The sequence below is a fragment of the Sorex araneus genome, chromosome 6, assembly GCF_027595985.1.
Source record: "Sorex araneus isolate mSorAra2 chromosome 6, mSorAra2.pri, whole genome shotgun sequence".
Taxonomy (NCBI): Eukaryota; Metazoa; Chordata; class Mammalia; order Eulipotyphla; family Soricidae; genus Sorex; species Sorex araneus.
Window position 1 is genome coordinate 98938687 of NC_073307.1, and position 18190 is coordinate 98956876.

Consider the following 18190-nt stretch of genomic DNA (forward strand, 5'->3'; position numbering starts at 1 on the left):
CTTCTCTCTCCCTCTCTCCCTCTCTCCCTCTCTCCCCTTCTCTCTCCTTCTCTCCCTCTCTCCCTCTCTCCCCTTCTCTCTCCTTCTCTCTCCCTCTCTCTCCCTCTCTCCCTCCCTCTCTCTCACCCTCTCTCCTCTCTCCCCTTCTCTCTCCTTCTCTCCCTCTCTCTCTCTACCCTTCTCTCTCCCCTTCTTTCTCTCCCCTTCTCCCTCTCTCTCTCCCTCTCTCTCCCCCTCTCTCCTTCTCTCTCTCCCTCTCTCTCTCCCTCTCTCTTCCTCCCTCTCTCTCCCCCTCTCTCTCACCTTCTCTCTCTCTCCCTCTCTCCCTCTCTCCCTCTCTCTCTCCCTCTCTCCTTCCCACCCCACCTCCCTGCACAGCCTCAGTGGACCCTGGACAGTCCCTCCAGGTTCTCAGGACCGAGCTCCTCCGTGTGACCCTCAGCCTCAGTCCCCGGGGTGGGGGCTGGACATGGGTGCTGGGCGCCGTGGTCCCTTCTTAGCCGGGGTGCAAGTGGCCACCTGGGAGGGGAATCGCTGGCTCCCGGCACTGGGTTCCCAGCGGCAAACTGGGCAAAGTGCTCGGCCCGCCCGCCCCCGCCCCCGCCCCTGCCTGGGCTCGGGGTTTCTCCAGGGACCGTGTCGGTGCGGCCTGAGCCACAGCACGTGCCGCGGTGCCCAGGGCGCACACCCAATTCCCAGCTAATCTGCCCGGACCCCCGGGGCCCCGAGGGCACAATGGGCAGCGGTGCCCGGTGGGGCCGGAGCGCGTCTGGGCTGGGAGCAGGCTGGAATCTGGGGAATTCGGAGCCGGGTAACCGTAGATGCTCAGAAAACCGAGCCGGGGAAGTGAGACGGATGGGAACGGCGGGCGCCGGGTGCCACCCACTGCACCGCCCGGCCCGGCCCCCAGGGGCAGGAGCTGGGGGAGGGGCTCCCTGTGGGGCTCAGAGCAGACCCTGTGGGGCCGCGGGGTCTCCCGCCCTGGCCGGCGCCCAGCCCCCACCCAGGGCACCCGCGACCCCCGCCCCGTGGCCGCTGCCATGGGGCCGCCCCTCCCCCCCTGCCCGCCCGGGGCGCCTGTGGGCACGGCCCCGCCACGCTGTGCCCTGGGTCCTTCCCGACTGCGGGGCAAAGGGGGGTGGGGGCCACTCAGGCCCCCCGAGGTCGCCTCCTCTGAAAGGCAGCCCAGGGCCAGAGAGCGGGTCAGCTCAGTCAGTACTGACGGGGCGAGAGCATAGGGGAGCCCCTGAGCACAATGCCAGCACCACGGAGGCCTGAGCACTGCCAACTGGAGCAGCAGCAACAGAGCCACAGTGATAGAAGCACTGGCGATGAGACCATCACTGATGGGAGCACCACTGGTGGGAGCACCGCCATGGGAGCACCACCGACGGGACCGTCACTGAGGACCACTACAAATGGGGGTACCACCTACGGGAGCACCATTGGTAGGTGCACTACTGGTGAGAGCACCAGTGATGGGAGCACCAGTGATGGGAACATTACTGGTGGGGTCATTACTAAGGGAGCATCACCTACAGGAGCAACATTGATGGGCACACCACTAATGGGAGCACCACTGATGGGAGCACTACTGACAGAATCATCACAAACAGAAGCACCACAGGAGCATCACAGACAGGAGCACCACTGGCTGGAGCACCACTGGCTGGAGCACCACTGACAGGAGCACCATTGACGGGAGCACCACCAATGACGCCAGCGCTGCTGGGGGCCCCACAGAGAGGGCCACGGAGCTTCGCCGAGAAAGACGGTACAGCCGAGCACGGGCAGAGCACTGGCTGGGCGTTCCTTTCCAGAAGTCGGGAGGCCCCACACCTCAGCGCGCTCGCTCCAGGGGAAGGTGAGTCAGGCGCGCCCAGGGCAGGCACGCAGGGGCCGGGGCACCCCGGGGAGGCCTGCTGGCGGCGGCAGCTGTGTGGCCCCTGCAGGGGGAGCACCAGGGGGTTCCCGGAGGCTGTAACAGGCGGGAGATGCGCGAGCAAACCCCGCCCCTCCCCCATGGGGGGCCCATCGCTGTCTGCCCTGGGGTCTCTGTGCTGGAACCACGCAAAGAAGTGGGAGGCCCCGCCGCCCCCAGCCCCAGAGCCCTGCTGGGGGCGGGGAGTGGGGTCCTGCGGGCCCTGGACAGGGGCCCCTCCTGGCGGAACCTTCCGGAAGGAACTGGCGCCCTCCCGGCAATAGCGAGTTCCACGCAGCGCGGCGTCGGCAGCAGGGCAGCCTGCCCGTGCCGGGGCCGGAGGGAGGCAGGCCCAGGTCCCCGGCACATGCCCGCGCGGCCGACACTGCAGGGACAGTTTGGGAGCGTCCTCCTGAGGTGGCTGAGCGAGTCACCAGTTCTGTGAGACGCCCCATTCCAAGGACCCTCCTGGCCCCCCGGGGCTCGGGGCAGCCCGCAGGGCCCTCTGGGGCCCCCGAGGCCTCTGCCCGGGTCCTTCCCCTACGCCGCCCTTCTCCCTGGAGCCCCCAGCCCCGCCATGGGCCCGGACAGGGGCCGGGAAGCTCACAGCAGCCCAGCAGCTGCCCGGAGGAGGGAGATGCGACAAGCTGCTCCCGGGGTGGGGACCCCTGGCCCGCCCGCTTGCTGGGCTGGCCCGGCCGACAGAGGGGCTGGCCGCAGCGGGCAGGGCGGGCGGACATGGGACGCGGGCTTCGGTCCCTGCCTCTGGCCGCAGACACTCTGCTCCCCGCTCCTCCTCCCCTCACCCGCCCCCCCGAGTCCCCCATCCTGGCCTGGGCCGGCCCCAGGCGGCGCGGGAGGGGCCGAGCTCAGGCCAGCCTGGAGTAGTGGATGCTCTGCCGTGTCCCTGCTTGGCCCTGGGTTCGAGCCGCCACTGGGCCCAGGCAAACCCGGAGTGGATGGGCCCCGGGGCTGGGCGGGGCCGGGCATGGGGGCCCCTTGCGAGGTCTCTTCCCAGCTGGGGCCCCGGAGCCCCCAGAGTGGGCGTGACCTGCCCCAGGCTGGGCAGCAGAGGGTCTGCGAGTCTCTGAGGGTCTAACCCGGCCCCCACGGGAGGGGAAGGGCAGGTGTGCGGACCCAGGAAGCACCGGCCCCAGCTCCGCCCCCAAGAAGCCTCACGAGCTCTGCTGTGTGGGCAGGGCAGGAGGGAGCCCGGCCACAGCTCCTGGACAGGAAGACGGTCACCTTGTCCTGCCCCGGGGTCACTGCACACGCCCAGCCTTAGGGCCACTGTGGCGCTCAGGGGCCCCACACCAGACTCCCAAGGGCCCTGAGGCGACGACCAGCCCTGGTGTCCAGCCTGGCTGCCGGCCAGCACCCCCCCTTCGGACCCGGGACCCCAGAGAAGGGACACCAGTGAGAACCGTGGGGGTGGCAGGTGGCTCCTTCTCTGAGCTCACCCACCCAGGACTGGGCGCCCGTGGGGAGAGCCCCTCTCTGCCGAGACCCCAGCTAGCCCGGACAGGCCCCTGGAGTTGTGACGCGCCTCAGGGACACGAGATGTGTGGTGTGTAACGTGTAGCATGCAGTGTGGGGTGTGCAGATATGCACAGGACTGCAGTCTGCAGCTTACCATGTAACGTGTGGTGGATAACACGTGTGTGACATAGCATGTCCCATGTAAAATGCAAAGTACAGCACTGCTGTGTGACGTGGGATGTGGGACGTGTGCATGGGGGACACGTGTGTAGCACGGATCGCAGGCTGCCCCGCAGATCCGTGTGTGTCCGTGGTGTGGCTCCCAGGTGTGTCTGAGCCGTGCTCTCAGGGGCTGGCGTTTGTTTTGTTTTTATTTTGGTGTTTTGGGTCTCACCCGGCGCTGCTCAGGGGCTGCTCCCGGCTCTGCACTCAGCAATCTCTCTTCAGGGGATTATGTGGGATGCCAGGGATCGAACCCGGGTCAGTCCATGCAGGACGAGCTCCCCACACACTGTCCTCTCACTCCGGCCCCAAGACCTGATGCTTCGTGACACATGTGCTGCGGGACAGAGAACGTGAACGATGTATGCAGTGCGTCCGTGCCGCGTGTAACTGGGGAGGCACGCGCAGGGGGTCCTGGGTCACATGCATGCTGTGACGTGTGTTCTGTGGAACAGAGAATGTGGGAGGCGTGTGCAGTGTGTAAGAGGCATGTGTGTGGAGTGGTGCAGTATATAAGTACTTGGCTGTGCATAGCATGATGCCGGCGTGCCGCGCAACACATGTGACTGTCACACAGGACATGGTCATGTGTGCTGTGCCGCGTGCCACACGCACCATGGGCTGTGATGTGCAGCGTGTGGCGTGTTCACTGGGTGTGCAACAGCCTGATGTCGACCATGTGACATGACGCGTCGCGGCTCCGGCGTGTGGGACACAAGGCCTAGCATGTGCTATGTCTCAGTCCCTCAGCTCACACGGGAGCCAGGCCCTGCAGCCGTGTACTCGGACATGCCTGCACCCGAGCACAGAGCAGGGGACAGGAAGGAACAATCGTCTTGTCCCCCACACAGGCCTGAGGTCCGGTAAGGGGCGTCCCAGGGTTAGTGGGGGCACATGGGCAGCTGGGGTCCCTCAGGCCCTGCCGGGGCTCCTGCCCTCGGCTGCGCCCCCTGCCCTGCCCACACCATCGCCCTCGGGCCGGCCTCGCCCTTCCCGGGGCCTTGGGTGGGCCATGACCATGGCCCAGGTGACAGGGCCCAAGAAGGCGCCCGCCCGTTTGTGGCCCCGCCCACACCTGTGCCACCATGCGCCTGGCCTTCCGGGGTCCCCCTCCCGAGCCTCCACACCCACGGACAGACGCAGACCCCAGGGCCCTGGCACAGCCTGCCTGTCACTCACCCCCACCGACCCCTGCAGGGTCCCTGGGCTCTGTGAGGGCCGGCCCAGCCCCTCCCCCAGCTGTGAGCTCTGCGGGGCGGGGACCCCCACGCCCCCAGCCCCGGCCCCGCCCCCCGGGAGGTGAGCAGACCTTGGCCTCCCTCTGCTCCACCCTGGCCCGGGCCCAGCTGCCCAGCTGCCCCCATGCTGGCCCCCGGCAGCCACTTTGTAATTCTTCCTTCTTGGGCATCCTCCGGCGAAATATGTGAAGAATGTTCTAATTATCTGCGCTCCGCCAGGGAGGCGGGCCTGGTCCATTTATGCAGAAAGGACTCAGCAAATGCCCAGAGGCCAGTACCTGGTGCCCACACCCACCCGCGCCCACGCCGCTTCTCCTGCAGGTGGCCAGCCCGGTGCCGCCTGAGATGGGCCCAGTGCTGATCCCGAGCAGGAGCCGGCCGGGTCCAACGGGGCCCGGGAGGGGCCAGGCGGGAGCCTGCGGTCACTCGGCTGGCCGGGGCGCCGGCCAGGGGCTGCCCTCGTGCCCGCAGCCGTGCCCTGGGATGCAGCTGGGCAGAGTGGAGCGGAACAGGGCGGGGCCCGGGCAGTGAGCACCAAGGCACGGGAGTCCCGGGAGCCTCCGTCCTCCCGGGCTGGACGTCGGCGCCTTCCTCCCCCGGGACCTGCCGAGCCGGGCGCCGAGGAAAGAGCCAGTCCTGGCACCCCAGGCGTGTCCTGAAACAGGCGCCCCTCAGAGCAGGCCGAGGGAAGGCACCTGCCCTGGCACGCGAGGCCCTGAGTTCGATCCCAGGCACCACGGCACAGCCGGGCAGCCAAGGTTCCTCTTCCCTTTAAAGCTGTCCACCCCAGCCTTCACGCTAAAAGCTTCCCCCTCTAGTGCCTTGGCACGAGGCTGAGAGGGGGCTGGGGGCTGCAGAAGTGGGTCCTGCAGGGCAGCCCCCCGCCCAGCCCCGGGAGACAGAGGAGGGCGCTGTGCGGGCGCAGGGCAGCGAGAGGCCCTGGACAGGAAGTGCCCGCTGGTGCCCTTGGCCGTCCCGCCCGCACCTCAGTTTGCCACTGTCCCCGGGAGGGGCCGCGGCCAGGTCCGTGGCAGCTTCCTAGCGAGAGGCCCGGGTGTGTCCCTGCCTGCCGGCGCCGCGCCCGGCCCAGCCCGCTGCCCCCCAGGGGAAGGGAGCCCAGCGAGGGCCTGCCCACATAGCCGGCATTCCTGGCCTGGCATCCGGGGACCCCACCCTAGGGAGCAACCGGGAGGCCCAGGGGGAGTCGGGCCCCGGGCGGGTCTGGCGGGGCTAAGGCCACACGGAGCCGAGGGTCCCCGGAGCCATGGGATCTGGGGAACGGGACCACACACAGTGGGTCACTGCGACCAGCCCCCCCCTCCGTCCCCGGGGCATCGTTCTCGGACCTCAGAAACTTCCAAAGCTCTGAGGGACAGTGGGGGCCCCGCTGGGCCGAGGCTGGGTCCAGTCATTCCTCCTGCAGGCCCAGCTTTGTGCTTCCTCCTCCAGGCAGCCGACTCGGGTTTATCCTCTTTCCTCCCTGCCCTGCTCCTCAGAGAAAGGCTGGGGGCCTGGGGTCCGCCGTGTGCATCTGCTTGGCTGCGGTTACCCTCCTTGCACCCTCGGGGCTTCCGACCTCCCCCCACATCACAAGTCCGATCCCTCTCCCTGCTTCCAGGACCCCCAAAATGCCAAGGCCTCGAGCGCACCGCAGAGGGAGAGACGCCTGGTGCCCGCCTCTGCCCCGCAGGCCGGGGGCCTGGGGTGCCAGGCGGAACAGAGGGACTCAGGGATGGAAGGAGACGGCCTTGGGCCCGCGTCCAGGCCGGGTGTCCAGTCAGGCCCGCTTCCCCTTCCCTCTCCTCACGCTCAGCGCCTGGTTGGGGGGTGCAGAGCCGCAGCGTGGGGGGCTGGCAGCCTGCATGGACCCCCTCCCAGGCGCAGGTGGGAGTCGGGGTCCAGACCAGGTGGGGTCAGCTGAGGCACTCAGCACCTCTGAGCCCTGCTCCTGCCCTCTGGGCCCGGGCTCCTGGGCACGGCCCCTGCCCACGGGCTCGCTCTGTCCCCCCCAAGCATCCCGGGGCTGGACCCCAGGAGCAGCCGCCCGCAGCCCCTCCCCTGCCTGGCTGATGCTCGCCCAGGAGCACCCCCCCACCCCCCCATCATCCCAGCACCAGCTCGTCCTCACAGCCAGCTCCCGGGGGCTCACTGTCCCCCTTCTGCAGGACCCCTCTCAGCTCAGGCCTTTATCCCCACCTGCCGCCCGCTGCAGGCTGCCCCCTGCCCCGGTCTCTCTGGAGCCCTCACAGGGAGGGCTGGCAGTGACTCCAGCTCTGTGGGCAGTGGGGGGCCAGGAGACCCTGAGGGCGGTGGTGCCAGAGGTGATTTTCACCTTCCGGTCCATGGGTCAGGGCGAGGCCGCCATGGGGAGCCCCGAACCCTGAGTCAGCCCCGACCCACCCCTGGGGGTCTCTCTCTGGCACTGCAGCCTGGCACAGGCCCCGCGTGGGCAGCTGGGCGCAGGGCAGGCCTCTGGTTCCTTCCAGGGCGTGCAGAGAGCATCCGGGGGGCGGAAGAGGTCACCCGGCCCTGGCCAGCCCCTGTGCCCACAGAGGGCAGAGTCTCACGTGCACAAGCGGCCACCGGGCCGCCTCCAGCCCAGCCCCCCTGCCCTGCCCACAGCAGCTCAGACAGAGGGTCTGGAGAGGGACCTCCAAGCTCTCCTCTGCAGGCTGATACAGACGCGCCAAGGCCCTAGAGAGAGCACTGCGCCCTCAGCTCTCCCGCCGCACCTGCTCCAGGGGTGCACCTGGCCGGCCCGAGACCCCGCCCCGTGTGGCCCCGCCCCACCCTGTGAGACCACGCCCACCGTGAACACGCCCCTGAGGCCCGCCTATTGGGTGCTGCTCCTCCCTCGTGGCCCCGCCCACTATGGCCCCGCCCACCACGATCCCGCCCCGTGTGCCCCCCCCCCCGCCCTGGCCCCGCCCATGCGCCCACGCCAAGTAGGGCCACGCCCCTGAATTCCGCCTACCAGCCGCTGCTCCTCCCCTTGCAGTCCCGCCCCACCGTGGCCCCACCCACCATAGCCCCGCCCTCCACAATGCCACGCCCCTGAGTGGCCAGGGCCACGCCCGTTACGCCCTTGGCCTCAGCGGCCCCAGCTTCGTGCAGTGCCCTGGTCTCAGGGCCAGGCAGGCCCCCTGGTCTGCGCGGCCGGTGGAGGGGTCAGGGCAGGGACCCCGATGTTAGGAGGCCTCGCTGCTCCCACACCCTCTGTTCTTGCAGGTGGCTGCTGGCCAGGCCAGGGCACCCTCCAGCCTAGGGGAGTGTGGGGTGTGTGACCACAGTGAGGGGGTTCCTGGGGCCCGCGGAACGTCACTGTGCAGTGCTCAACCCCAGAGTGAGGCCCGCCGGGGGCCCTCCCCGAGGCACCCTCACCGGCCCCACACCCCTCTCTACTACGGACACTGTGGCCTTCTCGGGGTCCCCACGCGGGACCCGCCCGCATCCTCCACCTGCTCAGATGCCCAGGGCCGGAGGGCTCCCTGCCACCTGCTCTCGGCGATGGGCGCCCGGGGCCCCTGGAGGGGTCCAGCCTCGGTGGTGCGTCGGGAGGATGGAGGAGGGCGCACCTGTGCCCACTCCCCCCCGTCCGCGGCCCGAGGGGAGGCCCCGTCCCCACAGAGGACAAATGGTGGTTTTGTCCTTGGCCGGCGGCGGCCGGCACCACACAATGACCCTTTCATGCCGCGCGGGAGCCCGGCCCGGGTTTCATTTGACGAGGAGGCGTCTGGGCTCCTGTCCCCTTGCTGGGGGAGGGGACGCTGCGTCCTCTGAGCCGGACCCCCCAGGCTCCTCAGAGCAGGGGCCTCAGGGGGCTGGGGGAAGCCCCTTCTGCCGCCCTGAGGGCCGCGAGACCCCCAAACGCCGGGCGACGGCCAAGGCTGCGTGCAGGGACCCCCGACTCGGACAGAGGGTGAGTGTCCACAGTGAGGGGCATTGCCAGGCTCCCCGCACCGCTGTCACATCTCCCTGAACACGGGTGCGACAGGAGCTCGGGGAGGGGATACGTCCAGAGGAGCTACAGCGGACCCTGTGTCGGGACCCCCAACAGCTGCCCACCTGGGGAAGCTGCCCCACACGCCAGAGCCCTGGGGTGTTGCCCAGTGTCCCCCTCGTCTGTGGCAGGCCCCTGACACACACCCCCCCCCACCATGCACCTGTCTGTCTCACGCTCCTATTAAGTTCGGGCAGCTCCTATTCATCCTGCCACATCCGGGCTGGAAGTCACCTCTTCCAAGAAGCCCTCTGAGACTCACCAGAGAATGTGTCTCTTCCTTTCACAGCACGGTCGCCCAGACTCTTTGTCACTCTCTGGTGCTCCCTGAGAGCTGCAGACAGCCCCACTTACCGTGCGCCAGGACGAACCATGCCCTGCTGAGTTCTGCCAGCTGTCCGGAAGGTTAGACACCCTCGGCCTCCCCTGGGACACAGCTGCACCAGGGCCGGGAGAGGGGTGGGTGCGGACCAGTGACAACCCGTCCAGGGCTCTCCTCGGGCCCATAGGGCACAGGAGGAAGCACCCCCTTCCCTGCCAGCCCAAGGGCCAGAGACCATTTCTAGAAGGTTCCCTCCGTAAGTGGTGATCTCTGATGAGAGCCATACCGACATCCCCCGTGACTGAGCCACCTCATTCCTCAGATGATTGATCTAAAACCGGGTTCTTGGGGCCCCCCGACCCAAGCCGGGTGCTTCAGGCTGCAGGGCCGGGGTCGGCAGGTGGGCCTGACCCGCGCCCACAGAAGGGGGGTCTCGGGGGATGAGGCAGAGCCCCGGGCAGCTCGTCTGACTCAGCCCCGTAGGCTGGAAACCGCTTCTCCTGGGGGTGTCCCCTCCACGCCCGAGGGTGGGGAATCCCTCTCGCACCCCCGCCTGATTCAGCAGCCCCCGGCCCTGCCCGGGGCCTGCCCAGAGAGCCGCGGGAACCACAGGGCAGAGCAGAGCCGCAGCCAGGTGGTCGGTGAGTAACCGCCCGTCACCCGTGACTCAGCCGTCATCAGAGAGGCTCAGGCCGGAAGACCTGAGCATCACTGCGGCCAGCCCCCACATCTGGCCGGAAGGGCCAGCCTCGTCCCAGCCCAGGGCCCGGGCAGGACCCCCCAGCTGCCTCCCCGAGCAGCACCCACCTGCCCACCTGACCCCAGGCACAGGGGCCCGTGCGTGCAGGGACCACAGACCGGGTCTCGACGCCCCAGCTGGGGGCAGGAGCCATCATCCGACAGAAGCGCAGATTCCAGCACCAGGTGCCTTCTGGGAACGTTCTCTGGAGCAGAGACGTCTCCGCTGGGTCTCTCCTGCCCTGGCATGCTCAGGCCCCGCCGGACTTTTTCCTCGGGTTTTTCTGAGGCACTGAGGGGCCTTATGGCACCAGTATCCCCAGCCTGCCTCACGGCCCCTAAGAGCACACACACGTGCACACACTCACATGCATTCACTCACACATGCATATACACTCACATAACACACATACAGGCACACACACACATACTCGTCACACATATACATTCATACATGCATACTCACACACATGCACATGCATATACATTCAGTGTACTTAAGCACACACATATGCATTCACACATGCACACACTCACACTATACATTCAAACACATATTCACACTCAGACATGCACATTCACTCATGCATGCACTCACATGCATGCACTCATAAATGCATGCACATACACTCACATGTGCCCACATTCATACATGCATGCACAAACATGTACACATATGCACGCACACATGCATACACACATACACTGACAAATACATATATTTACACGTGCACACACACATGAACACTCTGATGGATGCATTCACACAATTCATACATGCAAACACATGATTCACATAGGCACACACACATACAATCATGGACACTCACACATGCTCAGGTGTGCACATGCTCACACATACATACACACATATGTGCACAGGCACACTCTCACCTGCACACACATTCATATACTCACTACACAATTTACACACATGTGTGCACATACACAGTCAGAGATGCTTGGACACACATACTCACTGGCACACACATGTGCACACATACATTCGTACACTCACCACACACATCCACACTCACACAAAGTCACACGCTCCCACAGTCACACGCTTCCTCCCACATTCACACACACAGCTGGGGACTGGCCAGTCCTGTGCCCATCTCAGCAGGGAGGGGACCCCCAATGGCGGGAACCTCTGTCAGGACATCTGCCTTGGCGCCCCACCCCGCCCCGGGAAGCTGCCCCCTGCCCTGGCGCTCTGGTCTCCTGGCGGTGGGGAGGATGGCAGGGCAGGGGCAGAGTCTGCCATGCTGCTCTGCCAGCCCCTGGACCCCAGAGCTGGCCCGGGAAGCCAAGCTGCCAGCCGTGCGCTCGGGCACCGCACAGATGGTGCGGACCCAGCCCCGGGAAGCCACCTGCACCAGCGGCCCCGGGAGCCCCACTCTCCCCGGCTCCCCGGCCCCTCAGCCACCTCCTCCTGGCGACTCTGGGCTTCCTACGCCAAGCTCACCCGAAGACGTCCAGGTCCCACCCCTGGACACCTCCCCAATAAGCCCAAACCTCAACCAGCTGGCCCCAAGAGATTTCCCAAGCAGCGAGCATGCTGACTCCAGCAAGGCTTAAGCCGGAGCAGCGGATGGGGGGAGGGGGCCTTCCTCCCTCCCCCGCCTCTGACACACCCAAGGGCTACCCAAGCGCTCCCCCAACAGCACTGTCCATCGGAAAGCAGGACGCGGCTGGCGCTGGAGTTCCCTGCGATCGCGGGTCCCCATCCCGCCCCGCGCCCTGCTCCCCGCCCCCCCAGCACCAGGCGATGCCTCGGCAGCAGGGGCTGCCCGCCGGGCTTGGAGCGCGCCCTGCGCCCGCGCGGACCTTGTAATTATGTCCCACAGCCCGGGAAACCGCGGGCCTCGCAGCATCTGGCTGCGGTTGCGAACTTTTGTTTCAAGATGCGCGACTATTTATAGACGGAAAACTGGTAGGATAGTAATTTCCTAGGAGCTGGAGGAGAATTGGCTGCGTCTCTATTAAAAGGGGGTGGGGGCGCGGCGATTTATTAGAGCTGCGGCCGCGCGGGGGAGGGGAGGCGCGGGGAGCGGGAAGGCAGCGGCTGCCCCCTCTGGCCGCGTTAGGCGACCCAGGACGTGGCCCGCGTGTCAAGGAGGGGGACGGGGGAGGGGAGGCGGGAAGGGGAGGGCGCGCTGCCGCTGAGGTTTAATCAGTAGCATCCAGTTTAAATTCCCCCAAACGGCGGTTCCATAAATCAAACTTCTTTTTCAAGCGGAGGCCAGCGCATATGCGTCCCATTAGGCATCGGGCGAAGCCACCGCCGCGCCCGCCGGGAGCCGCCGGGACAGACGCACACGCGCGCCCACGCTCCGCGCGCCGTCCGGGCCCGACACCCGAGCGCACCCGGGCCCAGGCGCGCGCCGGCGCCCCCCGCGCCCCCCGCCAGGTGAGGAGCGGGCGAGGCCCCGTGTCAGGCCTCCTGGCGCGGCGGGCAGCGGCAGGCAGAGCCGCTGGGCAGCTAGCTGCCCTGCGGGGCGCAGCGCGCACGTGTGTGCCAGGGCGCGCGCCGCGCCCCGAGAGGGCAGGGCGTCTGCGCGACGCTGGCCAGTCCGCCCAGGGGATCCCCCTGCTCCAGGGCTCCCCTCGGACACGCCGGGAACCTCCGCGCCGCACGCGCGCGCGCTCCGGCCCCCCGCGCTCCGAGCGCGCAGCCCGGCACGGCCCAGGCTCATCCCGCAGCCCGGCCGCGCTTTCTCGGTCTCCAAGGCCGCTCCGTCGCGCTGTCGCAGTTGTCCCCCCCCCACACACACACACACGTTGTCACCTGGGCGGCTTAAGCCCCAAAGCCCCCTCGCATCCTGCCCGCCCGGCTCCGGCACTGGAACTGGGGGAGAGGGTCCCCGCGCGCCCAGCTCACGGCCACTCACAGGTAGCTGCCGCTGGACAGAAGGAGGAAGATCTGCGGGCAATAGACGGACAGGAGGAGGCGGCGCCGCGACAGCAGGAGCATGGTGAGCCGGCCCTCCTGGGGGAGCTGGACAGGCGCCGCGGACAGGGCGCCCGCCCGCCGAGGCCGGGGTCTCCGCGGCCGTCCGCGGGCTCGGGCGGCGGCGCCCGGAGCTAAGGATCCGGGCGCGCGGGCCGCGGCGCGGTGGTCGCCCGAGCCCCGCCACCGGGGCCCCGCATCGCGCTCGGACTGGGGCTTCGGCGGGCGCTCTCAGGAGAGAGCGCAGTGCCCGGTTCGCGGGCGGCGGGGTGCGCGTCGAGCGCCGTCCAGCCCTCAGCACGTCCGTCGAACCGGCTCTGTCGCTCGCTCGGGCTCACGTCTCCAAGTCTCCCGGGGCGCGCGTCTGCCATTGGACGGGCGGCCCCGACATCCGCCTCCTTCGCGGGCGGGTTTTTTAAAGGGGAGGCTGACCGAGCCTGCGGCGGGAGCCGCCCCCGGCCTTGCCCGAACGGCCTTGGTCCCGTAGCGCTCCCCCCGCCCCCGCCCCAACTCCCGCGAGCCGAGCGGAACCGCTCGGGCCTGCCCCGGAGGGTGCGTCTCGGAGGCACCGCGGGGTGACCGCGCGGGGGCCGCGTGCTGGTCCCGGGGCGCCGTGCCCCCCGTGTGTGTGCGCCGGGGCAGCGTGGGCGCGTGTGAGGGCACAGGTGTGCGCGCCCAGATGCCCGCTGCGCCCTGCCCCCTCGGCCTGCGTGCGCGCCCGGGCTGGGGGCGGCTGCCTGGGGGGTCTCTGGCACTCCGGGCTGCAGCCCACCCGGCGCTCCAGGCAGGGTTCGGCTCAAGGCGGTGTTGGACAGGGGCCTGGGGCGGGGGCACCCCAGCAGGTGCACGTGGGCCCGGATTCTGGCTTGCATGGTTGGGCCGGGTGTGGGGACAGCCGGGAGACCTTCCTGCGTCCTGAGACTGTTTCCCCCGGGACCCCGCGGGGCTGGCGACTGAGCCTGGCGCTCCAGCCCTCTGAGCTCCCTCCCCAACCCCTTCTTGTCGCAGAAACACAGCTCTGGTCCCTTCTCCTTATCAGCCCAGGCGGGCGGCAGAGACACAGCAAACGGGGACAATAGCGACGAGGACAGCCCGGTCTCTACCATGGGGCCCGGGGGCCCATCTCCAGCCTCCTGGAAGGGGGCCCCTCTGTAGTCCCCCCTCAGGCCCCTCATCCCGAGAGCAGGAGGCTCACAGCGGCCAGGGCTGGTCCAATGCCCAGAGAAGCCCCTTCCTCGGCCGGGGTGTGGGCACTACAGAACCCAGAGGTGAGGCTGGGGGCTCCCCGGGTGCTCTGCTCCTGGGCGGTGGTTGCCAGAGGCTCACTCCGGGTTCTCAGCCCCCTCGCCCCTGGGCGGCATGGCGGGACTTCCCGGGCTCCGTCCAGATGCCAGCAGCAGGCAGGGCTCGGGAGGTGGTGCTCCAGGGGGCCCGCATTCCTGGTCTGGGGGCTCCCAGGGGAGCACAGTGACACCCACACACACACACACACACCTGGGGCCGAGCAGCTTGGCGGTATGTGCAGCGGGGGCCGGCCCAGACAGCCCCCTGAATCCAAAACTCATCCTTGATCTGCCAACCGGCCTCAGCCCCTGGTGCCGGGTGCCCCGGGGGGATGGTGCAGCCCCTGGCCCTCCCCCCACAGCACAGCCATGGGACTCCCGGGCTCCCCAGGCCAGACCCCCACCCCCAGGGAGCCGGGGGTCACACCAAGGCAGACGGCAGGGGGCTGCGTCCACAGCTCTGGCTCGACCACCCAGCTGAGGTCTGAAGGCCAAGGGCAGCTCCCCCAGACCGCCCAGACCTGGACCCACCCTGGGGCTCCATGGAGCCCCCCCTGCTGTCTCTGAGGGCTGCAGGGCTCTGCCCAGAGTTGGGGTATGGGGAAGCAGGGTCCTGGGGAAGGCCGAGGCCGCGCCTCCAGTCCCCAGCTGGGCCCTTCCCCTGCGCCCAAGGCCTCCCTAGCGTGGACACGGAAGGCAGAGCACTGGCTTGGGGCCGGGGGAGCGGCCGAACGCACACGTGTCCTGGGAAGGGACTGAGAGTCCGGCAAACAGGCCCCGTCCACAGGGACGCTGCGGCCGGGCACCTCACCCCTCATGAACAAACAGCCGGGGACACGGCCTCCACGCAGCCCACAATAAACAGCAACCAGCGCCGCCCGCCCGCCCGCCGGCCGGCCCGAGGTGCAGGGCTCCTGGGCGCCGCGTCTCCACCTGCGGGAAGGCGGCGGGATGGAGGCCGGACGGACGCGAGGTCGGGGCGCGGGGCCTGGGCGCCCGCCGGGCCCTGCCGGCCGGCCGAGCGGCTGCTCGAGGGAGGCGCTCCCGGGCGGGGACCCGCACGGGCCGCCAGGCGCCCCGCACCCTTCGCGGCCACACCGCCCCCCCCCCCCCACCCCTGCGAGGCCGAGACGGATTCTGTGTAAAGGAGATCGCAGCTCAACAGGTAAGGACTCGGCTGGCTTCAGGAATGTGGAAATACGACTCAGGAGCAGGTACCGCAGCGAGCCGCGAGCGCGGCCGCGCCAGGGGGAGCGCGGCGAGAGGGGGCCGGGCGCGGGGCCCCCGGCGCGCGGGCGGAGGCGCGGGGCGCGCGGCGAGCCCCCGGCGGCCCGGCCCGGCCCGAGCGAGCCCCGCGGGTTGTCAAGGTAATTTCAACACTTGCGGGTGATGGATAGCGCCCCGGGGGTCGCGGCGGGCGCCCGGGTCTGCGCGCTCGCGGCTGGGCGCGCGCCTCCAGCCCGCGGGGCCGGCCGATCCCCCCCCCACCGCCCGCCCCCCACTCCAGCGGCCGCCCGACGCCCCCCGGCCCCCGCCCCGTCGCACCCTCCGGGCGGTGAGCGCTCGGCCGGGCTCGGCGCCCAGCGCAGCCCGGGGGAGGTCAGGCGCGTCCCACCCCCGGGGCCTGGAGCCCAGACAGGTGAAAGGGAGCGCCGGGCACGCTCGCCGCTACCCGCGCGCCCTGCTCGCCTCCTCCAGCCGCGGCGCCCCTCGGGGAGAGTCGCTGCCCCAGGGGGCGGGGGCGGGGGCGGGGGGGGCTCCGCGGCCGCTCTGGGGCCACCGCCCGGGATGGGGGGCCCCACGCGCAGGGGGACCCTGCGCCCGCGCTCCTCCGTGCCGCCCGGCCCGCGGACACTCACCCGAGCTTCACGTACAGAACGCCAAAGCAGAGAAACACGTAGAAAATCCACTTGCGTAAGTTTCTGTGCATGATCCAGGGCGGGGGGCTGCGCCATAGACCGCGGGACCGGAGGGGGCGCGCGGGCCGGGCGGGGGGCGGGCCGGGCCGGGGGGCTGCGCGGACGGGGGCTCAGCCGGCGCTGCGGCTCGGGCGGCCGGCGACGCGCGGGCGCTCGGCGCGCGCTGCCACCATGGTGAGCCCGGGGTGCCCCCGCCGCCTGCGCCCCCGGGAGTGACCGGGCCCGGGGCCGCGACCTCGGAGCGCGGCCGCGGGGGCCCTGGAGCGCGGCGGGCGGGCGGGCGGGCGGGCGCTGCTGCCTCCCTGGGCGCCGCCGCCTAGGGCCGTGCGCGCCTCTCCGAGCGCCGCGGCGGCCAATGTGTCCGCACTTGTCCGCCTCCCCAGGTGACTCGCGGCCCGGGCAGGGGAGCGGCGAGCCAGCGAGCGCGCCCCAGGTAGGAGGATCCGCCTCCCGCCCGCCCTCCTAGCTCGCCGCGCGCTCTCTCTCCCTCTCGCCCCGCGCGCCTCCCTTTTCTCCTCCCTCCCCCCGTGACACACCGACGCATCCACCCCGACCCCCGCCCCGGGCGCGCCCCCTTCCCACCGCCCTCCCGGGCCCGCGCCAGGGTCACCTGCGGAGCGCCCCACGCCCGCCCGCCCGGGTGGGGGCCGGCAGGTCCCATCTGGGGGGTCGCTGGCCTCCCGGTCTCTGGCCGGGGAGGGTGGTGGTCGCGCAGCGCCTGGAGGGTCCAGCTGGGGTGCTCCTGGCCACACCCTCGCTCACACAAGCACCCCAGGCTCCCTCTGGCCGCGCCCGCCCCCGCCCCCGAGCACCCCTGCCCCAGACCTCGGCTCCCCCCACCTGAGTATGCGGCTGCAGGCGCCCAACCACAGGCCAGGGAGGTGACAGACAGGCCACAGGCTGGCCCGACCCTGGGCACTGGGCTGGGAAGGGTCTGGGGAGCGGAGAGCGCTGCCCAGGCTTTGGGGGCTCCAGGCTGGACTTCCCGCCTCCCTGGACCCCTGGCTCTGAGTCTCCGTGGGTCGGGGCTGAAGGGTCTCTCCACCCCCAGGTCCCTGCAGGGCACCCCTCTGGGGGAGGGGATGTAACCGGTCAGGCCCCGCGGCTTGCTGGGGGCCCGCGGGACTGGGAAGGGGCTGCGGCCAGGCCCCCTGCGCTCCCCCAGCTAGGCCAAGCAGGGACCTGGCGCTCGGCCCGACAGCGCAGGCAACTGGGGGAACCCAGGGACCTTGGGGACCAAACGCACAGGGTCGCCGAGTCACAGAGAGCAGGAACTGGACAGCAGGCACCTCCCCACCCCGGTGTCCCCCAAGCCCTGTGGTCACCCGTCCCAGCCACTGGCCACCGGGCAGGCGGGAGGCGCCTGGCCGCGGGCCGATGCTGCCCCCTGGCGGCGGCGGCAGGAGGGACGCGCGGACCAGGCGCGCGGGGCCTGGGTGGACTGGCCAGCGGGCCTGGGTGGACTGGCCAGCAGGCAGCATCCAGAGCCCGGGGCAGAGCAGCGCGGGACCCCGAGGCCGCTCCGGCCCGGGTCCAGCTGGACTCTGGAGCGGCGGGGCGGGGCGGGGTGCGAGGAGAGGGCGGGATAAGGCCTCGGGGCGCCCTCGTTGGCCACGAGCCTCTCTGTGCCTCAGTTTCCCCCCAGACTTCGGGGAGGGGAGCCACGCCTCTGGGGACCCGAGGGCGCGCGGCGCGGCGTCGTGCTGCCCCCTGCCGGCCGAAGAGGGAGCGGCGCCGGGTCCCCACGCTGGGCAGGTGGCCCCAAGCAGGCGGCTGGAGTCCTGGGCCGGCCTCTCCGCTCCAGGCAGCAGGATTCAGGAACTGTTATGGGTTTTTGTTTTAGTTTGGGGAGCACAATGGACGGTGCTTGGGGCGTACTCCTGGCTCAGTGCTCAGGGAGCACTCCTGAAGGGGTGGATGGAGCCCAGTGGGACGCCTGCAAGGGCAAGACGCCACCCGCTGTGCTAGCGCTCTGGCCCTCAGCAACCTTTGTGGCCCCGTAAAGCAGCCGCTCCCACCCCTGCCCTTTCTGAACACGGAGGGCTTCCTGGAAGAAGTGGCCTGCACGGAGATAAACTCTGGGTTGGGCATTTTGGGAGAAGATAAGGCTGCCCG

At 69.8% G+C, this 18190-nt stretch overlaps 1 protein-coding gene across 3 annotated transcripts in view; it reads right to left on the reverse strand.

The window, feature by feature from the left end:
* WNT7B (Wnt family member 7B) overlaps window positions 1-16105 on the reverse strand; it is a 30123-nt gene extending 14018 nt beyond the window's left edge. The window contains exon 1 of one of the 3 annotated variants that reach the window (XM_055142056.1): window positions 16016-16105. In XM_055142056.1, the coding sequence (XP_054998031.1) occupies window positions 16016-16086 (71 nt within the window). In that variant the 5' untranslated portion in view covers window positions 16087-16105. Of the gene's footprint in view, window positions 1-9989; window positions 10164-12814; window positions 13043-16015 lie in introns of those variants that run through there. The other 2 variants (XM_004610572.2, XM_055142055.1) reach the window with 2 other exon arrangements.
* Between the last annotated feature and the right edge of the window lie 2085 nt (window positions 16106-18190).